At 39.4% G+C, this 13,937-nt stretch overlaps 2 protein-coding genes across 2 annotated transcripts; both read left to right on the forward strand.

Moving 5' to 3' along the window:
- Positions 1-669: 669 nt before the first annotated feature.
- LOC131781456 (uncharacterized) lies at positions 670-4,553 on the forward strand. The gene is made up of 2 exons (XM_059098110.2): positions 670-1,580; positions 2,211-4,553. Exons 1-2 carry the CDS (start codon positions 761-763, stop codon positions 2,531-2,533), a joined length of 1,143 nt encoding a protein of 380 aa, XP_058954093.2. The 5' UTR covers positions 670-760; the 3' UTR covers positions 2,534-4,553.
- A 5,275-nt stretch (positions 4,554-9,828) lies between these two features.
- On the forward strand, positions 9,829-12,691 carry LOC131781448 (uncharacterized). The gene is made up of 2 exons (XM_066169646.1): positions 9,829-10,814; positions 11,173-12,691. The coding sequence occupies exons 1-2, from the start codon at positions 9,983-9,985 to the stop codon at positions 11,490-11,492; spliced, it is 1,152 nt and encodes a 383-aa protein (XP_066025743.1). The 5' UTR covers positions 9,829-9,982; the 3' UTR covers positions 11,493-12,691.
- Positions 12,692-13,937: the final 1,246 nt, after the last annotated feature.

A 13,937-nucleotide genomic window follows, 5' to 3' on the forward strand; every position in this document is an offset into this window, starting at 1 on the left:
TCACTCGTATAACTTTCATATATTTACAGTCAGTTATTCATCACTTCATGGGTTTATTTGGGACCAACATAATGGCCAGCTCCTAGTTGGCTTGTCAGCTCAGTTGGTTGAGCGCTGCACCGGTATCGCTGAGGTCATTGGTTCAAATCCCGTACAGGCCTGAATATTTTCAGGCCTTATTTTCACCACTGCTTACGTGGTGGTCATAACTGCGAAAATCGCTTCCATTTACAATCCTTTATGTCCAGCACGGAACAATAATTGGGCAAATTAGAGTAATTGATAAATGTCTTGTCTGGTTTTGTCTTTTGGGCTAAGTTTTTAGCGAAGAATTAATCAGCTTAAAAATAGTCTGAAATTGCAAGCATACCTTCGCGTGACAAACATATTTATTCGACAGAAAACGCTTACACTTCTTAGTCATTACGGGGGGGGATGTGGAGAATTCGAGGGGGGGGGACGAAAGAGATGATCAGTCATCGCCAATAGAATTTAAAGTGGGACTACTGTGTCAATGAGGGGAATCATAAAAATATTTCAGAGCGCTTGGGGTGATCACGTAGATTTTATTGTGAAACAACCAAAATCCTCCAACCCCCCCTCCCACCCTCACCCTCCCCCTTGGCAATAATTAAGATTCTCATCATATCTCGCAAGTTTGGTCAGCGAACAGAAAGCAGGAGTGATTTCAAGAAAGTATTTTACACTTTACTCACCAAAACCTGTTTGTAGCGATAAGCAGGTACGGAAAGTAGACAACATGCAGCATGATCAAAGTATTCTCTCGATTGTAAAACTGAATGTCGGCGGTCATTACTTCACCACAAGTCTTCAAACACTGACCAAAGATCCAAACTCAATGCTGGCCGCCATGTTCTCAGGGAAGTTTGAAATGGAACCTCGTGGAGACGGCGCTTTCTTTATCGACCGAGATGGAACTCACTTCCGGTTTATACTCAATTATCTTCGCACTGGTAAATTAACTTTACCAGATGGAGCAACATTTCTGAAAGAACTTGCCGAAGAAGCTGAGTTTTACCAAATACAAGGGATACTAGATGAATTGAAATCGATTTCGAGCGTGAAACTGAATGTTGGTGGCCATTACTTCACAACAACTCTCCAAACACTGACCAAAGATCGAAACTCGAGGTTAGCCGCCATGTTTTCAGGGAAGCATGCCGAGAACGGCACCCTTTTCCTCGACAGGGATGGAAAACACTTCCGGTTTATACTCAATTATCTGCGGAACGGAGAGCTAGTCTTACCGGATGGTGCAACGTTTGTAGAAGAACTTTTAACTGAAGCGGAGTTCTACCAGATTAAAGGGATACAAATGAAGTTGAGTATTAGATCGGAGATACTCACGAATGAGGAACATATCAGCCTGCTGCTAAGTTGGTTGCCCTTGCTTGACTCAGGGAAGAGGCGACATCGCTTTCGTCTTCTCTTCCGAGCTTCTCGAGATGGCTTCGCAGCCGCAACCTTTCATTCCAGATGTGACAACAAAGGGCCCACTGTTACTATTGTGAAGAGTGGAAATAATGTATTCGGAGGTTTTACAGAACAGTCTTGGAAATGTGAGTGGTAAATTAACTTAATTGAGTAGAAAATAGTAGCTAAAGATTTGAGTAGAAACGAAAGTTAAGTTAAAATTTTGGCGTGAAACAACGAAAACGTTGGGTTCACTTCTTCGTGACTATAATACCGTTTTTCTTATCTCCCTTTCTTCTCTAAACGGCCTCCGGCCAAAAGTAATTTCATAAGAAAACGCTTCAAACGGCCGGCCCACGAAGGCGACAAAAATACCACAAAGGTAACATCGATTAACATTTCATTAAACTTTATTGAGATATTCAGGCCGAGAGGTAATTTAGATATGCAGTTTTCAGAGCTTTATCAATAACCCTCATAGATTTTGTTCGTCTCATGTCCACAGTAATTAACTCTTTAACTCCCAGAAGTGATAAACACTTAACTTCTCCCTATAATATTCATACATTATTCAGCAAACAGGTAGTGAGAATACTCAAATTCATTAGGTACAAGATATTATCTCGATCTAACACCAAATTCTCCTAACCAATTTACAAGGAAATGTGTAGAAGCTGAAGGGGAGAATTAACAATCAGATCTTGGGAGTTAAAGGGTTAACCACGAACACATAGTGTGGTCTGCCTGTGATTAAAGGAGCATAATTATATCAACAGGTGAAGATGGTCATTCAAGGTGTACTGAAGCATTTTTATTCAGTATGATCAACCCACATGAGCATCAACCAACTAAAATACCGCTTACTCGTCCTTATGAAAGCCGGTATGGCATCTCGTATGGATTTGACCAAGGACCAACGTTTGGCGGCAGGGAACGTGGCGGGCGTTGGGCCCTAAAAATCTCAGACAATGCAGACGTATCATATAGTGAGTCTTGTGATGGTGATAACGCATATGATTTTCCTCTAGAAAGCGAGCCTTTCTTTACAGGATCTTCAAGATTTGTTGTGACTGATTACGAAGTGTTTTTACTTGAGTGAATCGAAACAAATGATTGCGGGGAGGGGGTGGGGTGGGGTGTACCTTCTACTTCGGGGATGCTTCGTCCTAATATTGAGAACCTTTGTCTGGAAAAGGATTAATTTTATAAAAGAGAAGAGATTTCAGAGGTTGAACCACAGAAAAGGGTGTAACAGAGTTGGACTTAAATCAGATGAATACCTTTCGAAGGCCTCGATAAAGCGAAATGATATTGTAGTATTGCTGTTTGTCTCCCGTTGTGGTTAGTTTCATCATGAGGCCCTGTTAGGGTGAATTTCGACAGGCGACACGGCTCGAGGGATGTGAAATGACGACGAACGACGAGCCGCTCACGCGAAATTACGACAGCGAAAAAGAAAAAGTGAAATCGACAGCGACATTGTCGTTTTAAAAATTAGACAGCGTCTTGCTGCGCATTCGGTCCGAAGAAAATATAGTAAAACTTTCCGTGAGTATTGACCGTCTACTGTGTGACCTTTGTCGTCTGACTCTCTTCTGTTATCTTCTCTTCTCATCTTTCATACCACGTCACGCTCTGTGTCGTTTATGGTCACGCGCTCAAAATTCAGATTTGATCTTTTCTAGGTTTTTTCTCTCTCTGTCTTCCCTTGTCGCACTTTGTAAGGCTATTAAATTTGGTTGACAATTATCCAAAAATGTTTCGGGAACAGAATTACGCGAATTCATCTATGTGAAACATTTTGTATTTTAACATTTCCAATGTCGATATCTGTGGCTTAGGACAAAATTCCGACAGCGACATGGGAACCTTCCAAAATTGCGAGGTGAAAAGGTATAAAACTCAGACGGGGGACATAAAGACCACCCCCTCCCCCCCTCCCTAACAGGGCCTCAATTATGGATCACGACTTTTCGACACTGTGCATACATTTAGTGTGGTAGTGGTTATTTAAATTTACGAATCACTTTTAAAGTTATGTATTATAGTACACTTGCGCTCAAGCACCTTGGTTTTTTTTCATCATGGGAGAATATAGACATGAACTGTATTTTATCAGAGGCGTAGAGAGGGGGGGTTCACACTGTGACAAACAGAGGGTACTTTCCTGATTGTCATGTCGATCCCCACGCCTTGTTTTACTTAATGTGACCAAAAAAAGGCTTACAAAGAGGGGGTCACGACCACCCCAGGACCCCCCACCCCGTAGCTACATCCTTGGTTGTATTTTGCTTTTTACAGTTGAACTACCAAATCTTTTACTGAACACTAACATTTACATGATTGTGTAAATGTAAACGAAATAAGGTAACAAAAGCTCCTGTATAATTTTTAGTTTGTGTCGTTATTTCTGTAGTTGATAAGCTAATACATCAAGTTACATATCGTCACAGGAAAAACTTCAACTCCTTGAAAAGAAATAAAAAAACCCTTACTTTGTGTAACCATTTAAAACTATTCAAAAAGTCAAGTATTCTGTATAGTTTGTAAGCTAATACATCAAGTTATATATTAGTTACAAGAAACAAAAAAAAACAAAAAAACTCGAACTTCTCGCAAAGCAACCACCGCGTTGGAAATAGTTAAAACTTATCATATAGACTAGTATTCTATATATTTGGTAAGCTAATATATCAACTTATACTTCGGTTACTAGAAAAAGTTTAACTTCTTGTACAGAAACTAAGAAACTGGTGTTGAACGAGTTAAAACTATCACATAAGTGAGAATTTTTTATAGCTAGTAAGCTAATAAATCATGGTATATTTCATTTACTGAAAAAAAGTTTAAGTTCTTGGATAGAAATAAAAGAGCTATTAGGTTGAACGATTTCAAATTTTCATGTGGCGTTTTGGCAAAATCCCTCGAAAAGTCAACAGTCAATTAAGCTTCCACTGGCACTCCTTCGGCTATCACAGTGGTAGTTTCCTTGGTAACTATCTGGGCTGCTATTTTGCTGGCCTCTGTAGTTTTAGCGATCTTTTCATTATTTGGGTTGAGGTGTTGTTTAAGAGCTTCTGGTAGAGCTTCTGTGTACTCGTTGCATCAGTCGCTGTAGATGTGCCTGAAATTATCATTGAATTGTAGTATCCATAAAAATACGTTATTGAGCATAAATTTGCAATTAAAAGGTTCTTCTATCTACCCTCATAACTGATCAATAGGCAATTTAACTATCGTTGCCTCCGTTATTTTTATCCAGCGGAATAGTTAAGGGAACGAGGGCTCCAGAAGCGAGATTGAGTTATTGTCGTGTTCCATCCTCTGGCAACGTGACCATGAATTGGTAAAATTCCCTCCAAAAGAGCATGAATGCACAAAAAAAAAAGGGTTATTTTTAATATTTTGTCAGAATGAAAAGTTTAAATAAAAGCCACTAATAATCGAGAGTTCATAAACATTAAAAAGCTCGAGATTTCAGCACTTTCGTAAACAAACGTCATGTGTGTCTCCTCCGTTGAAATAAACCACTGCCCTTTTCGATTTAGTGTCACGAAATACAAAAAACATTGTAACCATGACGGCCAATCACAGTAAAGTACCCTAAAGAACCAATGAGAACTCAAAAACCTACAAATTGACAAAAACGCGGGAAAACGCGAATGACCAAAGCGTGATTGGCTTACGTTTGCATCTGATTGGTTAAGAGAGTGGCGAGAGTTTTTTTTTTTTGGACCAATCATAAAGCGAAGCAAAGCAAGGATAATTCAGTCCCAAATTAGGTTTGGCACTCAAAGGGTCAAAGGGAGGGAAAACAACGATGGTAAGAGAACGTAATTATACTAACAGATACATGTTGGTTTAGTGAAAATCTAGGAAGTTTTGAGGAAAGAAATATTTCTAAGGAAACATTGAATCAGGAATGAAATTACGCACTTAAGGTAATTGCTGTTTTATTTTGCTTTTCTTTCCTTACGCTCATTTCCGGATACTTCGCCTGAGCCTCAGATTTCACCCGACCCCTCCCACGCCAGGGCTGATTTGCACCGTCTTTCGACCGACACATCATACACTGACGTGGGGAGGGTCGGGTGAAATCTGAGCTCAGTTAGTGATTAATTTGAAATTTAATACGGTTAATCGAAGGATTTTAATTGACCTCTTTGGTCCACATCATGTGTCGACGGTAGATGATGAGCAAATGTGGGAAATCGAGCAGGCTTTTGAGGTGGTTAGAGGCGGGTGATTGCACTGATTTTTGGCCTGGCTCTTATACGTTTATCGAATTTTAACGTGCTCGAAGCTGGGAGGTGAGCGACATTTGGAAACGGAAGAAATTCGGCGAAGTTCTGGAGGCTTTCGGCCCAGATGGTCTCAGGAAATGGCACGCCTTGTGTTTTTCCTTTGCCTTTGGAGAGGCGTCAGTGCAAAGTGGCGAATTAACCGTCCCCAAACCCCGCAAAGCTACTCGAGACAACACAGAAAAACGAAGGTAAGTGAACTTTATTTATCTGACTGTCATTAAGCGGATTTTGGGGATGAAATGTTACGATTTGCGGAATTTATGAAACATTTCTTGGGATCACTTGCGTCTTGCCGAGATCGACCGTCGCAAATTACAAACAATGTACGTGTTCAACTAGCGTATCAAATAACTGACGTCACACGGCCTCAAACCTGCAGGATTATTGTCTGCCTGTGGTGTACTTCATCGAGAGTGAAACATCGAGCCCTTTTAAGATGTTTAAAAGCATTCTTGTTTAGTTTGGTCAACCTACAGGGCCTGGAACCAACTAAAATGCCAATTACTTTTGGCCAAAAGTACGGCATCTGCTGTTACAGTTAATATAGACCAACACTCGGTAGAGGTCTTTATGGTGGGTATGCTTTAAAAATTTCAGACCATGAAAATATGTGCACCAGTGACTTTGGTATCAGTGACACCTATGATTTTCATCAAGATTTCCGTACTTTCTTTACAAGGAAAAACACAGTTTCTTGTTGGTGATTAGGAAGTCTTTTTGCTCATGAACTAGCATGTAACAACTGATGGCTAAGGTATATCTTTGAACCTTTTGACCCCTTAGGGTGATAAGCATTTAATTTCTCCTTACAATATCACCCCCTGAATCACACATTATTAATGTGTGAGGTTATGAGATTAAAGGAAATGATCACCAAATAAAGAAGCTCTAAATTTTTTGGAGAAATTCTCCTTGTCAGCACCTTAGGAAATGTTTAGAGAACAGTATGGAGAATATGTACACTGATATTAGGGTGTAAAGGGTTAATGAGTTGCTTTTCCTTTATCTAGTGCTTTTTTAGGCTCTAGGTTGATAAAAGGGAAAAGAAGGGTTGAGTTATGGGTCGAAAAGGGTATAGAAAATTATAAGTAGATAAATATTATGCTAAGGTTTTTTTTTCTTCATCATGACAATAATCAAGTATTTGACTTTTCAACTTATAGCATACTGGTATTCTACTTCATGCAATAACATTGGCAAGCCTGTTATAGACAAGGACCATGTTGTTTGAAGCTGGGTTGAGATAAACCAGGGTTAGTTTGAAATTGGATTTCACATCTAAAAGCTGTAAAAGAAAATTCAGTTTGAATTTTTTTTTGTCTGCTGTTTGATGATTGAATGTTCTAAAAATGGTAGTGAAAATTATCCAATTGAGGCTTTTGAACAAAGGAGTTAAGATGCTGGGATTAAAATGTAACCTTGGATTAGCACTAATTGGCCTTCGAACAACTGGGCTCTGGAGTCCATTTGAGACACCTTATGTTGCTACAAGGTCTTAGTTTGCTGAATCCATTCACCCTTTAACTTGAACAAGTGATCAAGACTGAATTTCTCCTTACAGTATCAATACAATATCAGGCAGACAAGTGATGAGAAATAAGAAAAATATTACAAAATGATTATTAGTTGATCCAATACCAAATTTTCTGAACTAACATCATTAGTATTGTATGGCAGACAGTATGGAGAATTAGTAAATGGGATCTTGGGAGGGAAAGGGTGGAAGGATACATAATGGGCAAAGAAGGAAAGGAGATGGCCGAGATCATCCCTTATCCCCGATTGGAGTTTGAAGAGGAATAAGAAAAGGCTCATTAATCTATGTACTTTGTTTGGCAGTGGTCATTATAAATTTCAGTTTCATGCTCTGGTGTTTAGAATTTGGAAAAAGAAAACTTTCAGAACCCATTCAAAGCATGATGATGTCACTATTTTTCAAATTTATTACAGTCCACTTACTGCCATAGATCCTTCATGTTGTGGGTTCCAATCTTCATACAAATTAACATGTTAACCCTTGACTCCCAGAAGTTATTAAGATGTAACTTTTCCTGATGATATCCATACATTATCCAGCAAACAGGAAATGAGAATACACAATTATATCACGTAGGAGGTGTTTGCTTGATTTAACATCAACTTCTGGTATCAAATTTACAAATAAATTATGCGTAGCAGCTAGAGGGGAGAATAAACAATCAGATCTTGGGAGTTAAAGTTAAAGAGGACATCTATTGCTTTTCATGCCCCTTGTGCCTAGACTGTGAGTTTCAGTAAGTGGTCTTTTGTGATTCTCACAGTGTATGTTCAAGGCAATCAAAATCATAGGTTAAGCTTTTCTGAGAGCACTAGTAACTTCAGGACACAGTTGTTGACTCTCCATTGTTAAATTCCTGTGACAAGTCTTATATTTTGTGTGGTCTTTATTAAGTGGTAACAGGAACACATTATTTTTTCCCCTTTCTTACTGGAAACATCACCCAATATTATGTGATGACCTCCTTAATTACAAAAACGGGAAATTGGCACAGAGAGAGTCTTGCATCACACTTGTGAATCAAGCCTGCAGCTCACTTAGTACAAGTAATTTAACATCAGCAGACTTAGTTGTGTAAACTAGGGTTACTGGTTGGTTTTCCTTTCATAAGTAAAAGTGCTGTCTTGCCAGGCACTTAAGAGATCATTTATGGATTAAAGTTCAGTTGCTCAATTGCTTAGCTTGCTTGTGCACAATATACCTTGTGTGGACTCTCAGAACTATTTATCTATCCCTCCGTTCCCTCCCAGTATTTCATGGCGTCGGTCTTTTGGGTTTGTGTGGGTTTTGTAACAGACAGCCTTCTATATTGAACAGTGCATTTCAGCATTGTTTTATTTTTAGCTTATTTCTTAAATAGGATTATTTTTATTTGTGAAAATAATAAGTTGAGTAGTAACCTTGTAGTAATGAATATAAGTAAGTTAGTTGGTAAGTAACAACTGTGTTAAGAGAGGGTAACACATGATAGTATGACTGATAAACTGATGACCCTCTGTGCTAAACATCTACTGAGTAATGATAAAATATTGTGAAGATAGAAGATAATTGAGTACAAACAGGAAGTGAGGCTGCCTTTGTCCCAAACTTTGTTGTAGTATGTAGTTAAGACATAGTGAAAACTGTGCCTTTTTAAATGCATCAGTATTTACAACTGTAAATTTCTTTAATGTTAAACCTGAGTGTTTTTGGGAATAAATTTGGTGTAGTACTCACTCGTTGCAGGAAAGAGGTGTCGTTCTTTTGATTTTTAAGAAGCCATGTCTAAAAGTGCCTCAAGCAGGACAGAAAAATATTACTTGGAGCAGGACAAGGGAAGCTTTATGCAAATAAAGTGGTTTTGTCATCCTCTAAGGCCTTCGATTCTTCAAACACAATCCTCTATTTCGGGCCTTATATTCACCGTGGAGATCGCTTCCATATTCATTTCTTTGTTCGCAGTTCACTCGTATAACTTTCATATATTTACAGTCAGTTATTCATCACTTCATGAGTTTATTTGGGACCAACATAATGGCCAGCTTCTACTTGGCTTGTCAGCTCAGTTGGTTGAGCGCTGCACCGGTATCGCTGAGGTCATGGGTTCAAATCCCGTACAGGCCTGAATATTTTCAGGCCTTATTTTCACCACTGCTTACGTGGTGGTCATAACTGCGAAAATCGCTTCCATTTACAATCCTTTATGTCCAGCACGGGACAATAATTGGGCAAATTAGAGCAATTGATAAATGTCTTGTCTGGTTTTGTCTTTTGGGCTAAGTTTTTAGCGAAGAATTAATCAGCTTAAAAATGGTCTGAAATTGCAAGCATACCTTCGCGTGACAAACATATTTATTCGACAGAAAACGCTTACACTTCTTAGTCATAACGGGGAGGGGGGGATGTGGAGAATTCGAGGGGGGGGACGAAAGGGATGATCAGGCATCGCTAATAGAGTTTAAAGTGGGACTACTGTGTCAATGAGGGGAATCATAAAAATATTTCAGAGCGCTTGGGGTGATCACGTAGATTTTATTGTGAAACAACCAAAATCCTCCAACCCCCCCCCTCCCACCCTCACCCTCCCCCTTGGCAATAATTAAGATTCTCATCATATCTCGCAAGTTTGGTCAGCGAACAGAAAGCAGGAGTGATTTCAAGAAAGTATTTTACACTTTACTCACCAAAACCTGTTTGTAGCGATACGCAGGTACAGAAAGTAGACAACATGCAGCATGATCAAAGTATTCTCTCGATTGTAAAACTGAATGTCGGCGGTCATTACTTCACCACAAGTCTTCAAACACTGACCAAAGATTCAAACTCAATGCTGGCCGCCATGTTCTCAGGGAAGTTTAAAATGGAACCTCGTGGAGACGGCGCTTTCTTTATCGACCGAGATGGAACTCACTTCCGGTTTATACTCAATTATCTTCGCACTGGTAAATTAACTTTACCAGATGGAGCAACATTTCTGAAAGAACTTGCCGAAGAAGCTGAGTTTTACCAAATACAAGGGATACTGGATAAATTAAAATCGGTGGCAGATAGTTTAACGAGCGTGAAACTGAATGTTGGCGGCCATTACTTCACAACAACTCTCCAAACACTGACCAAAGATCCAAACTCAAGGTTAGCCGCCATGTTTTTAGGGGAGCATGCTGAAAACGGCACCTTCATCCTCGACAGGGATGGAAAACACTTCCGGTTTATACTCAATTATCTTCGGAACGGGGAGCTAGTCTTACCGAATGGTGAAACGTCTGAAGAAGAACTTTTCATTGAAGCGGAGTTCTACCAGATTAGAGGGCTACAAATGAAGTTGAGTATTATGTCGGAGATACTCACGAATGAAGAACATATCAACCTGCTGCTAAGTTGGTTGCCCTTTCTTGACTTAGGGATAAGGCGACATCGCCTCCGTCTTCTGTACCGTGCTTCTCGAGATGGCTGCACAGCCGAATGCTTTCACTCCAGATGTGACAACAAAGGGCCCACTGTTACTATTGTGAAGAGTGGAAAAAATGTATTTGGAGGTTTTACGGAACAGTCTTGGCATCGTAAGTAGTAAAATTTATTTAATCAGGTGGAAAATACTGAATAGCTAATAATTTGCGTAGAAACGAAAGTTAAATTAAAATAATTAAAATTTTGGCGTGAAACAACGACAACGGCCAAAAAAATTTCGTAAGAAAACGCTTCAAACGGCCCATGAAGGCGAAAAATAACACAAATGCATCGATTAACGTTTCATTGAACTTTATTGAGATATTCAGACCGAGATGTGATTTAGATATGCAATTTTCAGACCTTTATTTATAACCCTCGTGGATTTTGTTTGTCTCATGTCAAAAATGATTAACCACGAACACATACTGTGGTCTGCCTGTGATAAAAGGAGCATCATCTCATCAACAGGTGCAGGCATGTACTCAAGATGTACCAGAGCATTCTTGTTCAGTATGATCAACCCACATGGCCATGAACCAATGCAAATACCACTTACTCCTGGAGGCCAAAAGTATGGCATCTTTTGTTGTTCTGACTTTGGACCAACGTTTGGCGGCTCGTCAAACAGAAAGCAATTCACCTTAAAAATCTATAGCTATTTACAGATGCCATTAGGTGAGTCTAATGATTTTGATAGCCCATATCATTTTCCTCCAGAACGCGAGACTTTCTTCACAGGAACTTCAAAATTTCAATTGAGTGATTACGAAGTGTTTTTACTCAAATGAAGTAAAACAAATGATCCAGGGAGGAGGGGGGTGCACCTTCTAAATGGGGATGCTTCGCCCCAATATTGAGAACCTTTGCTAGGAAAAGGATATATAAAAGAGAAGAGATTTCGCAGTTTGAACTATAAAAAAGGGTGTGGGGTGGCTGGACTTTTAAAAATCAGGTGAATACCATTCAAAGGTCTTGTTAAAGCGAAATGATAGTTTAGTATTGATGTTTGTCTCCCGTTGTGGTTAGTTTCATTATAAGGGGCCTGTTAGGGTAAATTTCTGTGTGTTTCTATCATCTTTCATATCATGTCCCACTCGAGGTTTTTTATGGTCAGGCGCTCAACATACAGAGATACCTTTTTCTGGGTCACGGGGTCACCCACACCCCTTGGTTTTATTTTGCTTATTACAGCTGAACTACCAAATCTTTTACTGAACACTAACATTTACTTTACATTGTGTAAATGTAAACAAAGTAAGGTAAAAAAAGCTCCTGTTTAATTTTTAGTTTGTGTTGATATTTAAGTAGTCGATAAGCTCATACATTAAGTTATATGTTAGTTACAAGAAAACCTTGAACTTCTCGCAAAGCAAGAGGAATGGCTACCGCGTTGGAAATAGTTAAAACTTAAGATATAGACTAGTATTCTATATGGACTAGTATTCTATATAGTTGGTAAGCTAATATATCAACTTGTACTTCAGTTACTAGAAAAAGTTTAACTTCTTGTAAAAAAACTAAAAACTGGTGTTGAACGAGTTAAAACTATTACATAGTCAAGTATCCTATATAGCTGGTAAGTTAATAAATCAAGTTATATTTCAGTTACAGAAAAAAGTTTAACTTTTTTTAATAGAAATAAAAGAGCTATTTGGTTGAACGAGTTAAAACTACTAATCTGGCGTTTTGGGAACATCCCTCCAAATGTCAACGGTCAATTAAGCTTCCGCTGGCACCCCTTCGGCTGTCACGGTGGTAGTTTCCTTGGTAACCAGCTGGGCCGATGTTTGCTGGCTTTTGCAGCTTTAGTGATCTTTTCATTGTTTGGGTTGAGGTGTTGTTTTAGAACTTTTGGTAGAATCCCCTGTGCGTTCTTTACATCAGTCGCGGTAGATGTGCCTGAAAATTACATCGAATTGTAGTATCCATAAAAATACGTTCTTGAGCATAAATTGGTAATTAAAAGGTTCTTCTGTCTACCCTCATAACTGATCAATAGGCAATTTAAATTACGCACTTAAGGTAATTGCTGTTTTATTTTGCTTTTCATTACTCAGAGCCACAGTGCTCGCCTTGGCAACTTTTCTTACTTTCCTTGCGCTCATTTCCGGATACTTCGCCTGAGCCTCATAATTTCACCCGACCCCTCCCACGCCAGGGCTGATTTGTACCGTCTTTCGACCGACACATCATACACTGACGTGGGGAGGGTTGGGTGAAATCTGAGCTCAGTTAGTGATTAATTTGAAATTTAATACGGTTAATCGAAGGATTGTAATCGACCACTTCGGTCCACATCATGTGTCGACTGTAGGTGATGAGCAAATGTGGGAAATCGAGCAGGCTTTTGAGGTGGTTAGAGGCGGGTGATTGCACTGATTTTTGTCTTGGCTCTTATTCGTTTATCGAATTTTAACGTGCTCGAAGCTGGGAGGTGAGCGACATTTGGAAGCAGAAGAAATTCGGCGAAATTCTGGAGGCTTTCGGCCCAGACGGTCCCAGGAAATGGCACGCCTTGTGTTTTTCCTTTGCCTTTGGAGAGGCGTTAGTGCAAAGTGGCGAATTAACCGTCCCAAAACCCCGCAAAATTACTCGAGACAACACAGAAAAACGAAGGTAAGTGAACTTTATTTATCTGACTGTCATTAAGCGGATTTTGGGGATGAAATGTTACGATTTGCGGACTGACGTCACACGGCCTGAAACCTGCAGGGTTGTCTGCCTGTGGTGTACTTTATGGATAGTGAAATATCGAGCCCTTTCAAGATGTTTAAAAACATTCTTGTTTAGTTTGGTCAACCTACAGGACCTGGAACCGACTAAAATGCCAATTACTTTTGATGGCCAAAAGTATGGCATCTGCTGTTACAGTGAATATAGACCAACACTCGGTAGAGGTCTTTATGGTGGGTATGCTTTAAAAATTTCAGACCATGAAAATATGTGCACCAGTGACTTTGGTATCAGTGACACCTATGATTTTCATCAAGATTTCCGTACTTTCGTTACGAGGAAAACACAGTTTCTTGTTGGTGATTAGGAAGTCTTTTTGCTCATGAACTAGCATGTAACAACTGATGGCAAGGGTATATCTTTTAACCTTTTGACCCCTAAGGGTGATAAGCATTTAATTTCGCCTTACAATATCACCCCCTGAATCACACATTATTAATGTGTGAGGTTATGAGATTAAAGGAAATGATCACCAACCAAAGAAGCTCTAAATTTTTTGG

The sequence above is a fragment of the Pocillopora verrucosa genome, chromosome 7 (assembly GCF_036669915.1).
Source record: "Pocillopora verrucosa isolate sample1 chromosome 7, ASM3666991v2, whole genome shotgun sequence".
NCBI lineage: Eukaryota > Metazoa > Cnidaria > Anthozoa > Scleractinia > Pocilloporidae > Pocillopora > Pocillopora verrucosa.